This window comes from Pelodiscus sinensis, chromosome 5 (genome assembly GCF_052426305.1).
Source record: "Pelodiscus sinensis isolate ZL-2025 chromosome 5, ASM5242630v1, whole genome shotgun sequence".
Lineage (NCBI taxonomy): Eukaryota > Metazoa > Chordata > Testudines > Trionychidae > Pelodiscus > Pelodiscus sinensis.
The window spans coordinates 112,104,860-112,121,410 of NC_143056.1; the positions used below are offsets into that span (position 1 = coordinate 112,104,860).

Genomic DNA, 16,551 nt, shown 5'->3' on the forward strand with positions numbered 1-16,551 from the left:
TAATGAGCACATATTTAAGTAACCCCAGAGTATGTAGGTAGGGCTCAAAGTTAAGGAAAATGTTAGTTTTATATATACACACACATAATGAAGTGGAAAGAAGGGAAGAAAAGATCCCTTTGTTAAAATTTACTATGTGAATTCTAAATGGGATATAAACTGCTGGCAGGAAGAAGATTATGGGGGAAAGGGTCTTAGCAGCAAAAAGGTCAAGGAAATTAGGTTGAGACCTTTACTGCTAGTACCTCAGCTGCTGTAAATTGGTTTAGCTACAACAAAGTAACTAAAGATCTGTTCCTCCCCTTTTTACATAATGCCAGTGTATAAAAATTTTAAAACATTGCTAAGTGTGATAACATAGTTGCCTGTTGGTGAACCCTTTTTTAAATAAGATTTTACAACTGTGTTGGAAAAATGACAGAGATTGAGTTCGTTCCTTGACTCACTCCCTGACAACTTAAAGAAAAAACAAAACTTTTCTAGAAATGTGCATTCAGCAAAATTTGTAAAGGATGTCATATAAAAATAAACATGAGCAGTTTAAAAATATGTATTAAAACATTTTTAAAAGCACATTTTCCAAATATACTACTCATCCGTAATACTCAAAACAAATACCAGTTTTAATCTCTAATACATGTCCAAAGTGAATTATTACAATAAACTAATAGTCCCAAAAGCCTGAATGAGAACTATAAGGTTTGGCCAATATTATGATTGCTATTATTATTATTATTATTATCATTAATAATAACAACATATAAACATTTAAACTGTATTTACTTTATTTTCCTTAAGGGATCTTATTTTGTCTTCCAAGTCCTGTAGAATTCCATCCTGTTCACAGAAAACACTTAGCTTGACCTACCAATAAAACCATAAATATTTGTTAGATTAAAATGGAAAGAAAACCTTTCATCACAAGATTTTCATTTAATCATAATGAAAACAATTACAGCGTAACAAAAACCTGCCAGATGCTTAAGTAACTTTATTTGGCAGGGTTCTGAATTGGTGTTTGACACTTACATCAATATTACTTTCTGCAATCTTGATAGGTTTTGTACTTCGTTCTTTAAGAGTATCACGTCCTGTCACCTAAAAAGAATAAAGGTTTAAAGATATATTAGACTGGTGGAAAGTGAATAAGTATAATCATGCTTCAGAGATAAAGAAAAAGTTCTGTTATATACTCTAACCAACACACTATAGTATATAATTTACTCACACTAACAATAAACGTTAGACTATAGAACATGTATAAATGTAACACATCAATACTATTTTCTTCATGAAAAAAATTTGACTCTAGAATTATTACAAAAAGTTTGCCATAACCATACAAATCCTTGAAATATGACAATGGTAAATGAATATCCAATTCCAAAGGATTACTAACTAGTTAAATTAGGCTGTTTAATGATGTGACAGAGTGCAGGGAGTAAGTAGAAGAGTCTGCACTCTGATCACTTAGAGGCTAATTAGTGCCCCAGGCGAAGCTGATTGGCGTTAAGGAACTCAAATGGTCCATCAATCTAGGGTTTATAAAAGGCACAACAAGGAAGTGGAAGACAAGAGGGGAGAAAAGGGAGAAGAGAGGAACAGGGCTAGTTGGGTTAATCACACAAAGGACTCAGACTAGAGTAAACTCTATTCCACTCAGGTCCTGCTGAGAGTGCTTAAACCTTGGCAAACCCTATAAAAAGGTGGGAGGATTGAGAGACTGTGGTGATGCTGGTGAAGGGTCCTTGAAATAAACCTTCATTGAGAGCACAGCTGTAGTTTCTGTTGGTAACAAGATGGGGGCAGAGCAGGGTCCCATGACAAATGACTAGTGCAATTGTGTCAGATTTATAATCAAAGGCAACATCAATCCCATTTGTCCTGAGTTAACAAAATAAAGTCCCTATCCTATAAAAACTTTAATACATGAGTAGTCTAATTAAAGTCAATAGCACTACAATAGAGTCTTGATTATCCGACCTAAATGGGACCAGAGGATGGTTGGATAAAGGAAATGTCGGATAATACGGAAAATTCTTTTAATACAGTAATTAATTTTATAAACTTGAACTTTGTAATACCTTGTGAGGTCCAGTTCTAATCCTCCTGAATCTGCTGCCTTGACCAGCACTTGTATTTCTCCCCGAACGGGAGTATGATCCAAGGCTCTGCCTTGTGGCGGGAACACAGCCCTTGCTCTGCACCACTCCATGTCTCCTGGCGATGATGTGATGCAGGGCAAGGTGCTAGCTGCTTTCCCCAGAAACAGGAAACAGGAAAAACAGGGGGAAAAAGCTACTTTGCTGATGGCGAATTCTTCAGCCACAAGAGGGAGCTGCAGACCTGCCAAGCAGAGCTCCCACCCAGCCCTGGAACAGGGGAAAGGGAAAAGGAAAGGGAAAGCAAGGCCATTGTCCAGTGTCCCTGGAGCCCCTTGCCATGCCGTGATGGGCGGCACGTCGGATAACACGGAATGTCGGATAAATGAAGGTCAGATAATTGAGACTTTACTGTATTCATATTATTACAGTTAAACAAGCACATAAGCATTTTTGCACGCTAGATGCTCAACTGATTAAAAATGTGTCTTAGTAGTTCCTTCATATCTACAAATGGCTCGCTCTTCCTCAGTCCGTAATGATATTATGGGGATACAAAGAAACTTAGCCTGGGGCAGGAGCAAAACTGATATTTCAGTACTCTTCATTTTGGCTATACTTGTTTCCAGTGTTCGCCCTGTCTCATTCCAGTAATCTCTGGCTCCAAATCCATCTTCTAGAAAGGAAGGAAGATAATCCTTAGGGACTGCCCTCAATTAGAATTGGAACAAGGGCTCAACCATCACCTCAACTTTTTATTTAGATGAAGTTTGCAGGTCACCAATAAGACTTGCAAATATCATTCTAGTCTTAAGGTATGAGTACATTTACTAATCATATATCATTCATGTTATACAACTCATCCTTCCATTTTCAAAGAATGCATATAATTTATTACGCGAATTTCATGAAATAAAAGCCAGACATTTGCTATTTCCCTATCCACTAATACAGTAGCGGCTTACTGTCCTCTTGGCATAAACCAGTCTTAATTATTTTAAACATATTCCTGCATATATTGTCAAAGAGTACAATATTTTAATAGAAATTATTTTTCTTTTAAAAATTATTAATGCAAGTCATTTAGCATCACTGCTATAAATATTCAGTTACATTTTCAAGAGTAGGTAAAACATTTAGTATATTTAAGCATAAACAGAAGTGTGTCCAAGTACTAAATCTGCTGGTTTAACACTTTTGCAAACTAGTGGGATGGGTGAAAAGGGAGTTACTCACCTTGTGCAGTAACGAGTGTTCTTCGAGATGTGTGTCCCCGTGGGTGCTCCACTGTAGGTGAAGGGTCGCCCTGAGCCTCAGATCGGAGCTTTCTATAGCAGTTTACCCTGTTGAGCCACGCATGCCCAGGAGGCGTCTCGAGCCCTTCCTGCCTCCTGAGGAGCGTGACTCAAACCCCTCCCTTTCAGTTCCTCGTCTCCGCCCGAGTAATTTCGACTCCGAGCAGAGAGGAGGCAGGGAGGGTCGTGGAGCACCCACGGGGACACACATCTCGAAGAACACTCGTTACTGCACAAGGTGAGTAACTCCCTTTTCTTCTTCGAGTAGTGTCCCCGTGGGTGCTCCACTGTAGGTGACTACAAAGCAGTATACAGTATATGGCTGGAGGTAGCCGGAGTCAATGTTTGGCAGTGGTGGAGAGCACTGCCGTGGCAACTGCTGAGTCACTCTTAAGTTGTGGAAGAATGGCGTAATGTTTAGCAAAGGTATGATCTGAGGACCACGTTGCTGCCCAGTAAATGTCTCTTAAGGGGACATTGCCCAGAAAGGCTGTGGAAGCAGCCGTGGCTCGAGTAGAGTGCGCTCGTGGTGGGCGTATCAGCGGTCTATTGCCCAGAGAGCGGCACTTAATTATGCATGTCGATATCCACTTTGAGATTCGTTGAGATGATATTGGTGTGCCTTTGGATCGTTCAGCAATGGAGATAAAAAGTCTTTCAGATTTACGGAATGGTTTTGTTCTTTCTAGGAAGAAGGCCAGAGCCCTCTGGATGTCCAGAGTGTGCAGGCTGGCATCTGTCTGCGAAGAGTGCGGTTTTGGGAAAAAGGTAGGTAACACGATCGGTTTGTTAATATGGAATTCTGTGCCGACCTTTGGAAAAAACGTGGAGTGGGGTCTAAGTATGACCCTATCCTTTGTGAAAATTGTGTAAGGAGGTTCTGACATTAATGCTCCGAGTTCGCTCACCCTCCTAACGGAGGTGATGGCTAAGAGGAAACAGACCTTCATAAAAAGGAAAGGAAGTGGCACTGTTGCCAGTGGCTCAAAGGGAGGTCTGGTGAGGCAGTTCAAAACAAGATTTAGGTCCCACAAAGGGGGTGGAACCCTATGTGGTGGGTACACATTCTGGAGTCCCTTGAGGAATCTTTTTGTAATAGGATGGTTAAAAATGGAGAATCCATCTACTGATGTATGAAATGCTGCTATTGCAGAGAGGTGTACTCTTAGGGAGGAGATAGAGAGTCCTGATGCTTTAAGGTCCAGAATGTAGTCTAGAATGGTATCTAATGGTGAGGCACGGGGCTCCACTTTGACTCGCTGACACCAGTGACAGAAACGTGCCCATTTCTGTTGGTAAGTTTTCTGAGTAGACGGTCTCCTGCTCTGGAGGAGGATGTCTTTTACTCGTTGGGAGCAGCGATCTTCTACCTCTGAGAACCAGAGAGAAGCCAAGCCTGAAGATGCAGGGTATTGAGTTGTGGATGCAATATCTTGCCGTCGTCCTGAGATAGTAGGTCTATCCGGTACGGTAGCGGGTAGGGAGGCTGGACTGCTAGCCTGTGAAGGTATGGGTACCAGGTTTGGTGAGGCCATGATGGCGCAATCAGGATGACTAGGGCTTTGTCTCTCAGGATCTTGCGCAGGACTCTTGGGATGAGCGGTATGGGAGGAAAGGCGTAGTGTAGGGAGGCTGTCCGTTTGATCAGGAAGGCATCCCCCAGAGAGTGTTTGCCAAGTCCCGCAGTGAGCAGAATTGGGGACATTTGGTGTTCTGGGTAGAAGCAAAGAGGTCTATCGATGGCCATCCCCACTGGTGGAAAATTGAGTTCGTCACCTCCGTATGTAACTCCCATTCGTGGTTCAAGGTGAAGTTTCGGCTGAGTGAGTCTGCTTTGATGTTGTTCACTCCGGGCAAGTAGGATGCTATAAGGGTGACTTGGTTGCAGATGCACGAGTTCCACAGGCGAATAGCCTCCGCGCATAAGGAGCGGGAGCGGGCTCCACCCTGTCTGTTTATGTAGAACATCGTGCAGATGTTGTCCGTTAGGATGCGGACTGTGTGATTGGCGATGTCGGAGGCAAAGTGTGCACAGGCATTCCTTACTGCCCTCAATTCGAGGAGATTGATATGTAAGTGTGTCTCGTTTGGGGACCACCTGCCTTGAGCTTTGTGACCATCCATATGTGCCCCCCAGCCAAGCAGGGAAGCATCTGTGGTGATTTGGATAGTGGGTTCGGTTTGTTGGAATGGAATCCCCGTCAGAAGATTGTTTGGCACTGTCCACCATCGTAAGGATGCCAGCACGTCTGGTGGGATAGTAACCGTTTTGTTTCGAGGTTGTCGTGATGGGATATAAACGGTTGCCATCCAGAGTTGAAAACATCGAAAGTGCAGACGAGCATGGTGGACTACGTAGGTGGTGGAAGCCATGTGCCCCATTAGTTGGAGGCATGTAAGTACCGTGCTGGTAGGAACTGTAAGCAGCCCATTTATAATTTCTTGCATAGTTGCAAAACGTTGCTGAGGTAGGTATGCCCGGGCTGTAACTGAGTCCAGGCGTGCGCCAATGAACTCTATGTCTTGAACCGGGTGCAGAGTTGACTTGTCTTGGTTGATTAGAAGGCCTAGACGACTGAGGAGGGTCGTGGTCATATGTATCAGAGGCTGTTTCGGCGTACAAGGATCCCTTTAGAAGGCAGTCGTCTAGATAGGGAAATATGATGACATTTTGTCATCTGAGATACGCCGTCACGACCGCCAGTACCTTCGAAAATACCCTCGGGGCTGATGAGAGGCTGAAGGGAAGAACCCTGTACTGGAAGTGGTCTGGTCCCAACATGAAGCGTAGGTAGCGTCTGTGGGAGGGGTGGATGGTTACATGGAAATAGGCATCTTGGAGGTCGAGGGCTGCCAACCAGTCCCCTTGATCTAGCACAGGAATGATTGTGGAGCGTGTGACCATCTTGAAATGCTGTTTCTTGAGAAATTTGTTCAGTTTGCGGAGGTCCAATATAGGTCTCCAACCCCCTGTTCGTTTTTCGGTTAAGAAATAGTTCGAGTAAAACCCTCTCCCATGGAACTCTCGGGGTACTCTTTCTACTGCTCCGATGAGGAGGAGTCGATCGATTTCTTGTTTTAGAAGGGTCTCGTGAGAGTGGTCCCTGAAGAGGGACAGGATAGGGGGAAGGGTAGGGGGGACAGAGGTAAATGGGAGGGTATAGCCCACTCGAATGATCTCTAAAACCCAGCGGTCCGATGTTATGGATTCCCATTGAGGAAGGAATGGCCGCAAATGGTGGGTGAACAGATGGCCATGTTGAAGTCGTGGTAGATCGTAAGAAAGGTGTTGCAGGCCCTCGACCAAATCTTCAAATTTGCTATTTAGATGGTTGGGTAGTTGGTGGGCGGGCCTGGTTGTGGCGCCTTCTGGGACCTCGTTGCCTTGGTCTAGTGTCTTCATAGGGCCTCTGTGGTCTATTGTATTGCCCATATCGGTATCGGTTGTATGAGTTATATGGGGTGTATCGTCCACGTCTATAGGGCGGCGTGTACATGCCCAACGTGCGAAGTGTGGACTTGGAATTTTTGCTGTTATGGAGCATTTCATCCATAGTAGCTGCAAATAGCTTTTGCTTGTCGAATGGCAGATCTTCTACTTTAGGCTGGAGATCGCGGGGAACTCCTGACGACTGGAGCCAAGAAGCTCTACGCATGACCACTGCTGTAGCTGTAATTCGGGCTGTGGTGTCAGCAACATCCATTGCGGTTTGGAGAGCAGTGCGGGCGATCATATGGCCCTCATGAACTATTGTTTTCAAGATGGATCTTTTGGACTCAGGGAGATGTGGCACCAGTTCTCCCAGTTTCGAGTAATTGTCAAAGTCATGATTTGCTAAAAGAGCGGAGTAGTTCGATATTCTGAGTTGTAGGGTGGAAGAGGAGTATACCTTCTTGCCAAAAGAGTCCAACTTTTTGTGGTCCTTGTCTGCGTTGCCCAACTTGTATTGTGGGAGCTTTGCACGTTGTTGTGCTGAGTCTACGACTAACGAGTTAGGTTGTGGGTGTGTGACGAGAAAGTCGTTGTCTTTTGATGGGACAAAGTACTTCCTATCAATTCTTTTATTAGTTGGTTGAATGGATGCAGGTGTTTTCCAGAGGTCTTCCGAGGTCTCCATTATTGCCTCGTCTATAGGCAGGGCAATCTTGCTATGTAATGTAGGATGGAGATTTTTTAGCAATTGGTACTGTTTCTTCTGGACCTCTTGCAGGGAAACATTCTGGCTTGTTGCTACCCTCTTGAATAGATCCTGGAACTGTTTTAGGTCATCAATTGGTGCAGAATCTGATGGTACTACGGCTTCATCTGATTGTGTATTGGGAGCATCAGAATGTGTAACATTTATTGAATGACTGTCTGATTCATTGTCTGAGATTCGGTCCACCTCCTCATCCGAAAGAATTGCTGGAGGTAGGGGCTGCGGCCGAGATAAGCTTCTCCGGGATGGAGTGGAGTGAGTTGGGGAGCGTTGTCCACATGGCTCCCAGTGTTCCCAGGGTCCCCATTGTGGATAAGGTGGGGGTGGGTAAGGCCAGTATGGGTGCCATGGGTTCTGTTGTGGTGGAGCCCTGTAATGATGAAAGTGAGACTGCCTAGGGGATGCGTGCCTCGAGGAATAAGACGTGTGGTGGTCATCCTCAGGAAGAGGAGCGTCTTGGCCGGATAAGAGTGGCGTAGACCTGGGAGGGGATAGTCCTGATGGGGACTTCCCAGGTGAGTAAGATGTGGAAGGCAGGCACTGATCATAAAGACTGCTGTGTGAGTGAGTTTCCTGCTGAGGCTGATCCATAGCAGTCTCATCTGGCTGCCTGTCTGTTTGCGCTGGCAGCGTTAGTGCAGCATCATGCTGTTTAGCTGAAGGTGGTGCCGGGCGCTTAGGAGGCTGTGACTCGCTCTGCTGCGGTGCCGTGGCTTTAATCGGCACTGTAGCTTTAAGCTGTGCTGCGGCTTTCGGCGCCGCCGAAGCTTGAGGCAGCGTCAGGGCTGAAAGCGGCACCGCGGTTTGCTTCGGCGCCAGCTTTTCTTGCCGTGCCGGCTGCTTGGAGCACTCCCAGGGCCGCTCAGCCGTAGCGCGCCCCAATGCCGGTGTGGAGTGGGAGGATCGCCCCGAAGCCTTCGTGGCAGGGGTCCTCCCACTCTGGTGTGCCTCTCCTCCATGTTTTGGAGAGGAAGAGGCTGGTTAGGAGCGGGATGGTGAGGGTCTGCCCCTCGACTCGCTCCTGGAGAGTGGCTCTTGTCGCGTTACCGCCTGTTCCCCAGCGGGCTGTAAAGCCTTTTCAAATAAGATCATTCTCAGGCGGAGCTCTCGGTCCTTCCTGGCTCTCGTCGTGAGTGAATTGCAATGAGTGCAGCTGTGGGGAGAGTGAGATTCCCCCAAACAGCAAATGCACTTTGAATGTCCATCTGAAGCCGGCATTGGTCGCATTTTTTAAAGCCTGAGGAGGCGGACATGGCCGGTTCTCTCCTCTTTGAGCTTGTTCTATGTATTTATTTGACTGTTACTGTTGTTGTCGTCAGTCTCCGTGTTGGTTTTTTTTTTTTTTTTTTTAAGTCTCTTCTTTCTTTCCTGTGTTGAACAGCTGTGAGAACACCGGTACCTCAGAGTCCCGGTTTAAGACGGGTTCAAGCCCCCTGAGGGGGGGTTTAGGTAAGTGTATTTTCCTTATTACTAGATTTTTTTTTTTTTGAAGAAACAAGGAAAGGTAACTTGGGATATCAGGGGAAAGAACTATGACTAAACTAGGGAGAGAAAAGTAGTCAGAGAGTCTGACAGAGAGCTCCTGTTTGCTCCGTCCGCTGGCGAGGGCGGTTAAAGAGGAACTGAAAGGGAGGGGGTTGAGTCACGCTCCTCAGGAGGTGGGAAGGGCTCGAGACGCCTCCTGGGCATGCGTGGCTCAACAGGGGAAACTGCTATAGAAAGCTCCGATCTGAGGCTCAGGGCGACCCTTCACCTACAGTGGAGCACCCACGGGGACACTACTCGAAGAAGAACTTCTCTCATGGTCTGCAATGAAAATACTATGAATAATTTTCTATATTTTGAAATGGATTACATAATCACAAGCACAAAAGTTAGCAAGATTTTAAAGCAATGAAAATGAGAACGTAAAATAAGGTTTAGCATGCTTTCACACTTTAGGAATTACATAAAGGAGTCACTACTTAACACAACCATTCATTTTCAACATATGGTAAGACGAAACTAAGTGCAGTGAGATCAGCCATAATTTTGCATACAGCCTAAAAAAATATCTTGCAGGAAGCTCTTCTATATATCATGAGATATCTGTGGAAGCTAGGCTATTTACATTGATTGCTATTTAAAAAAAAAAGCGATGGGATGGTCACATTTCAGATACAAGCAGTCTTACATTTATACTGGACAGTAACCCTTGTGCTGAGTTCTTTAGCACTTTGTAAACCATGTTGATCAGAGGTCCATTATTTTTTATCTGTTTCAAACAAAAATTTAGCAATAGTTTGTTATTTTTAAAAAAGATATTACTACTCAGAATCCCACGAACAACAGAAATAGAAATTGCAGAAGGTAGATAAAATATAAAGTTGATCTCTCTCGATCTCTCTCTCTGAAACTATTCTCTAGGGAGTCTAGGGGAAGGCAACAAATAGATTCTGTAGCTGACTTATTACTGCATGTTACCTTTGACTTAGGGTACGTCTAGACAGCGGGGCTATTTTGAGATAGTAGAGGTGTGCTATTTATTATTTCAAAATAAGGGGTGCACTACTTCAACATCTCTGTAAGCTTTGTTCCATGAGAGCTAAGGGATGTGTTGAAATAGCACATTATTTCAAAATTTGGCATTGTGCAGAAGCGCCAGATTTCAAAATAAGCTATTCTGAAATACAATCGAAATAAGATATGTAATTTGCATAGCTCACATTGCGTATCTTATTTCAAGTTTAGGGTGCTGTGTAGATGCACCCTTACAGATGAAGAATAACAACATGTATAAAGCACTCTCTCTTTTGCCACTGATTACCAAAATTTACAAAACCAACCTGGAAATCATGACTGGCTGCTTCTCTTTTGGCATAACCTTTAGTTATGATCTGGATAGACTACTAGTTGAACCATGAAACTATGTGTGGTTTAACTAGCAGCCTATCCAAATAATAACTAAAGATTATACCACAGAAGAAGCAGACAATTATCATTTCCAAGTTGTTATTTTTAATTTTGGTGCGTATATTATACTTACTGTTGCCACCTATGCACACATAGTGTATAACTCAGAACTAGGTAGTGTTGCCAAACCTGCAGTTCCAAACAGCCCCACCAAGTATAGTGTAATGTTTTGTAGTCATGATCCAGTGGCAGGAATTAGCAGTACAAAATTAGTACACTTTGCTTTGTGCAGAACATTGAAATGTGATAGCCTACTCCTGAGGATACTCATGTTATCTGCCGTTTTTTATCAATGTTTTGGCTATGGGACATCACAGATTCTGCACTCATTTAACAAAACATGCTATCTTCATTCTCTCTATGACCACACACATTCCACCTTATACCTCTCTTTCTCTCTCTCTCTCTCTCTTCTTCACCTCAGTGGAACTGTTCATTATGACATAAGTTTGTAGCAGATGCTACAGAGAAGGTTATGCATTACAAAGTTATACAGGTTGAACCTCTCTAGTCTGGTATTCTCTGGTCCAGAAACATCCATGCATGGTCTGACATGATTTTTGTTAATCAGATGTCCACTTACTGTGGATGTGGCCAAATTTCCCGTGGTCCCATAAAGTTTGTTTACAGTCACCAGTCTTGGCTCTCAGTGTTCTGTTATTTAGCTCTAATTTACTCCTAAATGTTTTCTTGGAGCCCAGAAAGCAGTGGAAGTATTGGTAATATTGCTACACAATATTGACCTCCTATAGTCTTACACAGTCTCTGGTTTGGCACCGGTCAGGTCTGAGGATGTTGGATTAGAGAGGTTCAACCTGTATCTTAATTTTAGTATAGCTTTTGACATGCCCCACACATTTTCATAAGCTAACCAGGGAAATGTGGTTCAACTATAAGATGAATGCACAACTTGTCAAAAGACCAGCCGTTATCAATGGTCTCTGTCAAATTGGGATGGCATATCTAGGAGGTCCATCAGGAACATCCATCATTCCTGGGCTTGGGACTATTAAATGTTTCATTAACAACTTGGATAATGACGTGGAGAGAATGCCTATAAAACCTGGAGATAACACCAAAGTGGGAGTGATTGCAAGTACTTTGGAGGACAGGATTAGAATTCAAAAGAACCTTGATATATTGGAGAATAAGTCTGAAATCAGCAAGGTGAAATTCAATAAAGAAAATTGCCAAGTACTATTTTTAGGAATAAAAACATCAAATGCACAACTTACAAAATGGGGAATAACTGGGTAGACAGTGGTATTGATGAAAAGGATCTGGGAATTATAGTGGATCAGAAACTAACTATGAGTCAACAATGTGATATAGTTGCATAAAAAGCCACTACTATTGTAGGGCACATTAACAGGAATATTGTATTTAAGACACAGGTGATAATGGTACCACTCAACTGAACTGGTGAAGCCTCAGATGGAATACTGTGTTCAAATGTGCGTACCACGTTTTAGGAAATATGTGAACAAACTGCATGACAAAAATGATAAAACATTTAAAAAACCTGATCTCTGAGAAAAGGTTTAACAACTGGGCACTGTTTAACCTTGGGAAAAGAAGGCTCAAGGGGACCTAATAGTCTTAAATATGTTAAGGGCTATTATAAAGTGGTCAGTGATCAACTGTTCTCCATGTCCACTGAAGATAGGACAAAAAGCAATGGGCTTAATCAGTAGCGAGGAAGCTTTAGGTTAAATATGAAAGAAAATGTTCTAACTATAATGGTATTTAAGCTCTGGAATAGACCCCTCCCCCAGCAAGGTACACTGTAGAATACCCATCGTTGGAGATTTTTAACAAGTTGAATAAACACCTGTCAGGGAAGGTCTAGCTTTACTTGGTTCTGCCACAGTACAGGGAGCTGGACTTGATGGGGTCCCTTCCAGATCTACACGTCTATGACGAGCCAATGAATGGCATGGCAGAGGACCCTAGATTTGCTTGAATTGCTGTTGTGCAAATGCTTAATGGAGCACATTCTTCTGCATTTCATAAGGCTTTCTTCATTCACAATTCACATCTCCTAATCTGGAATGTATTTTGAATTTAAACAAATCAACAAGTTACTATGCTATCCATCCACTCTACAGACAGATCTCTTACATATTAAGAGGAACATAAACTACCCCCTTTTAGCATTTCTCAATTCTTCATTGCCCGTAACATACTTTATTATAAGCTTATACATGAAATGTCTTTTCTTACTGTATAAGGATTTGACTAGTGTTCAATAAATAAGGTCTTGTCAACACTTTAAATGCTAAGCTGCACAACTGTGTCACTGGACAGTGCCTCTGTGGTGTTTCAGTGTAGACACTACATATGTCAATGAAAGGGATTTTCTTGTCAGCACAGGTAATCCACCATGCCCAAAGGTGGTAAATAGGTCAATAGAAGAATTCTTCAGTTGACTTAGTACTGTATACATGGGTACTAGGGATGTGAAAGATTAACCAGTAAGCATCGCCCTTAATGAGTGACATTTACCCATTCTGGTTAACTGGTGGGGGCTTGAGTGGGCACCAGCAGCTGCAGCTCAGTTGGGAGTCAGGAGGACAAACCACAAACTCACTCCCCACCCCTGCCTCACCAACCTTCTCTCCCCCCACCTACTTTATGCAGTCTGTTGCCCCCTTCCCCTCTCAGCCCAGGGCTGGAGGAGAGTGCTGGGCTTCCTCATAGGAAGCTGCAAGCAAACCCAAATGTTGTAATCAGACCTCTGTAATCAAACCTCTCCTCTCCCAGTTGGAGGACAGGACACCCCAAACTCCCCTCCCCTCTTATTCCTCCTTCAAGTCACTCCTTTCCTCCTCCTTTTGTCCCCTCCCTACTGTTTGGGAGAAGCACTTCTCCATCCCAGCACAGAGCTGCTGCTACTGAGCAAACGGGGCCCCTCTCCCAGGCAGACAGCTCTGTGCACAGAAGCCCTGTGCCCCTGGGCGAGGCTCATTAAACAGCTATGCTGCCACACAGCTTAGCAGGAATCTTGGTTGGAAGCACATCAGTGGGTGTGGGAGAACAAGTCCACCTCTTATAAGCATGGCTCCTGTCCCATGTGACTTGGCCATACTCCCCAATCTTGGTATTGCAATTAAGTCAATGGTCACAATACCCCCATATATGAAGACAGGTGGCCACAGTTGATTAGCATTGTGTCACAAACCTGAGAGGTGGTGTAATTCCATGTCTTAGGTCACAACACCAATCAGTTTAGGTCAATTTCACAGATTGTATTAAAATTCACAGTGACCCTGGTGACAAAATTGTAGCCTTAATCATAATGAGTATACACAAGGAAAGCAAATAAATATAACACAAGCAACATTAATCTTAATGTTCTTTTAACAGATTGGTATTTCAATGTAATTTTCTAATTAAAAAAATGAATTTCTAAATGCAGAAATTCAATCATTTGGAATCACATTGACACAATTTCCCAGTTTGGGTCATCAGCAGGATCCAGATCTTTAGATTCATGGCACAAAATTCTAGCCCTTTAGCTAACAGAGTAACTAGTAGCAGTATGAGGCTGTAATCCTCTATGTGGACCTGTCTCTAGAGGGCTGATAAGAAACATGCTTTGCAACTGGGCTTCACAGGTATCTGCTAACATCAAACAAATACAGAGACTCAAGACTCCAGGGGTCAATTTCAGATTCAGGAGGAGAGTGTTAACTAATAGTTATATAGCCCTTTCTTCCCAGGCCCTCCTACATATCCTCTCTTCTCTTTGCCCTTCTCCCTGGTTCTTGCAACTTTTTATATCTATTCAACTCCCACCCTGACCCTGTCTCCCTGTATCTCACCTCCCCCATATCTGAATCCTGCCGCCTAACTGCTTTTTCTCTCCCCATCTGCTTCTATCTACCCCTCAAGTTCCTGTGCCCCCTTCACTTAGTTCCTGTCCCTGACCCCTTCTGCTTCCTCCCACCTTCCAGCTCCTGCAAACATATACCTCCATATCTGCAATCCTGTGTGATCACTTCCTTGTGGAAGGGACAAAGTGGTAGATGTGCAGGGGGTCAGACTAGATGATCATAATGGTCCCTTCTGACCTTAAAGTCTATGAGTCTATGTGATATAACTTGAGTTTAGTATGGGTTTTGATACTATCACACATGACACTCTAAGGAAGTACAACCTGGATGGAGCGACTATAAAATGGGTACATAATTGGTCAGAAAACCATTCCCAAAGAGTAGTTATCAGTGGTTCACATTCTAGCTGGAAGAGCATAGAGTGGAGTCCTCCAGAATTCAGTTCCAGGTCCAGTTCTATTCAATATCTTCATCAATGATTTAGATAAAGACAGAGCATTTGTGAAGAAAGTATATAAAATGTGTGGATGATACCAAGCTGGGAAGAGTTGCAAGTGCTTTAGGAGGGGGATCAGATTAAAATTAAAAATAATATGAACAAATTGGATACATGGTTTGAAATTCAATAAGGACAAATGCAAAAATACAATGGGAAGGAGTACTGCAGAAAGGTATCTGGGGGTCATAAGATGATCACAAGCTAAATATGAGTCAATAGTGTAACAATGTTGAAAAAAAAGCAAACATTCTGGGAAGTATTAACAGGAGTGTTGTAAGCAAGACACAAGAAATAATTCTTTAATTTCTACTCCATGCTGGTTAGGCCCTAGCGGAAGTACTGTGTCTAGTTCCGGGTGCCACATTTCAGGAAAAATACCTCAGACATGTGTCGTGGGGGTCACTGTTTGGCACAGATTTTTTTTTTACAAACAGTGCAAGATTTAAACTCTGGAGCTTTCAGAATTCCCCAGGAATGACAATATAAGTAGGTGTGGGAGAGCCTGCTCACACCTATCTGTTGTTTTTATAACTGAAAAGAACTAAATAATTGAATAGATAATGATGATAAAAGGAGTACTATGCCAGCTAGGGACTAGAGGCTTGGTGATGCAAGACAGAGAGCTGTAGTTCCAATACTGCCATGGGTGGTAAGAATGAATGGCGGGGGAGGAGGTTGGCAGAGGTATATAAAAGCAGTTATGGTGGCACCATTCTAGGGGCTCCACAGCCAAACTGACCACAGCTGCTAGCTCGTGCATGCAACATGAGCCCACCTACTTGGAATCCATGTGAACAAGCACTCAAACAAGAAAAGTGGGTTGTTTACTTGGGAGACGAATAGACAGAGAGCACATGATAACAGTTTTCACATGCACAAAAGACTGTTACAAGGGAGGAAATTTGTTCTTGCTAATCTTTGAGACAGGGAAAAGAAGCAATCATCTTAAAACTGTAGCAAATGTGGTTTAGGTTGGACTGAACATTAGGAAAAAGTTCCTGTCCGAGTGCTTAAGAACTGGAATAAATTGCTATCTGAGTGTGTGGAACATCCATCACTGGAGATACTTAGAAGCAGATGAGAAACACCTGTCAGGGATCATCTAGACCAGTGGTTCTCTAAGTGTGGTCTGTGGCTGCCTCCCAGGTGGTCCACAGTTCAAGCTAATTCGCCTCTCTGGCACTCTAGCCTTGCAGCCACCAAGAGAGAGAGAGAGAGAGAGGCAGAAGACACTCTAGCCTCAGCGGGAACAGTAGTTCCGGCTTCCCTCGGAGTGCAGGAGGGAAGGGGCCAAACAAGTGGCTCCACCCGCTGCCATTTCTCACCTTATTCCCACACAGCACACTGGGGGAACCGTAGGCAGTGTAGCGACACTGCCCTTGGAGACTTTCCCTATCGCTCTTATTGGCCAGAGTTGTAGCCAATGGGAGAAATGGGAGACCATGCTTGGGACCCGCAGGGACGCAGAGCCAGGTAAGCACCCCCCATCATGCCCAGACCCTGCACCCAAATCCCCCTCACTCCCTTCCGCCAAGACCCTGCATCCCAGCTTGCTCCTACATCTTCCCTCCTCCCTCCCTCCTGGCCAGACACCCTATCCCCAGCCTGCTCCTGCACCCTCCCTCCTGGCCAGATCCTACAGCCCCATCCCTAAACCACTCCCTGGCA

At 43.9% G+C, this 16,551-nt stretch overlaps 1 protein-coding gene across 9 annotated transcripts in view; it reads right to left on the reverse strand.

The window, feature by feature from the left end:
- Positions 1–16,551, reverse strand: part of PLEKHA7 (pleckstrin homology domain containing A7) — a 291,638-nt gene that overhangs the window by 39,863 nt on the left and 235,224 nt on the right. For all 9 annotated transcript variants that reach the window (XM_089778656.1, XM_075928055.2, XM_089778651.1 and 6 more), the window contains 2 exons: positions 1,030–1,098; positions 784–864 (listed from right to left, as the gene is read on the reverse strand). In XM_089778656.1, coding sequence (XP_089634782.1) covers positions 784–864; positions 1,030–1,098 — 150 coding nt within the window. The remainder of the gene's footprint in view (positions 1–783; positions 865–1,029; positions 1,099–16,551) is intronic.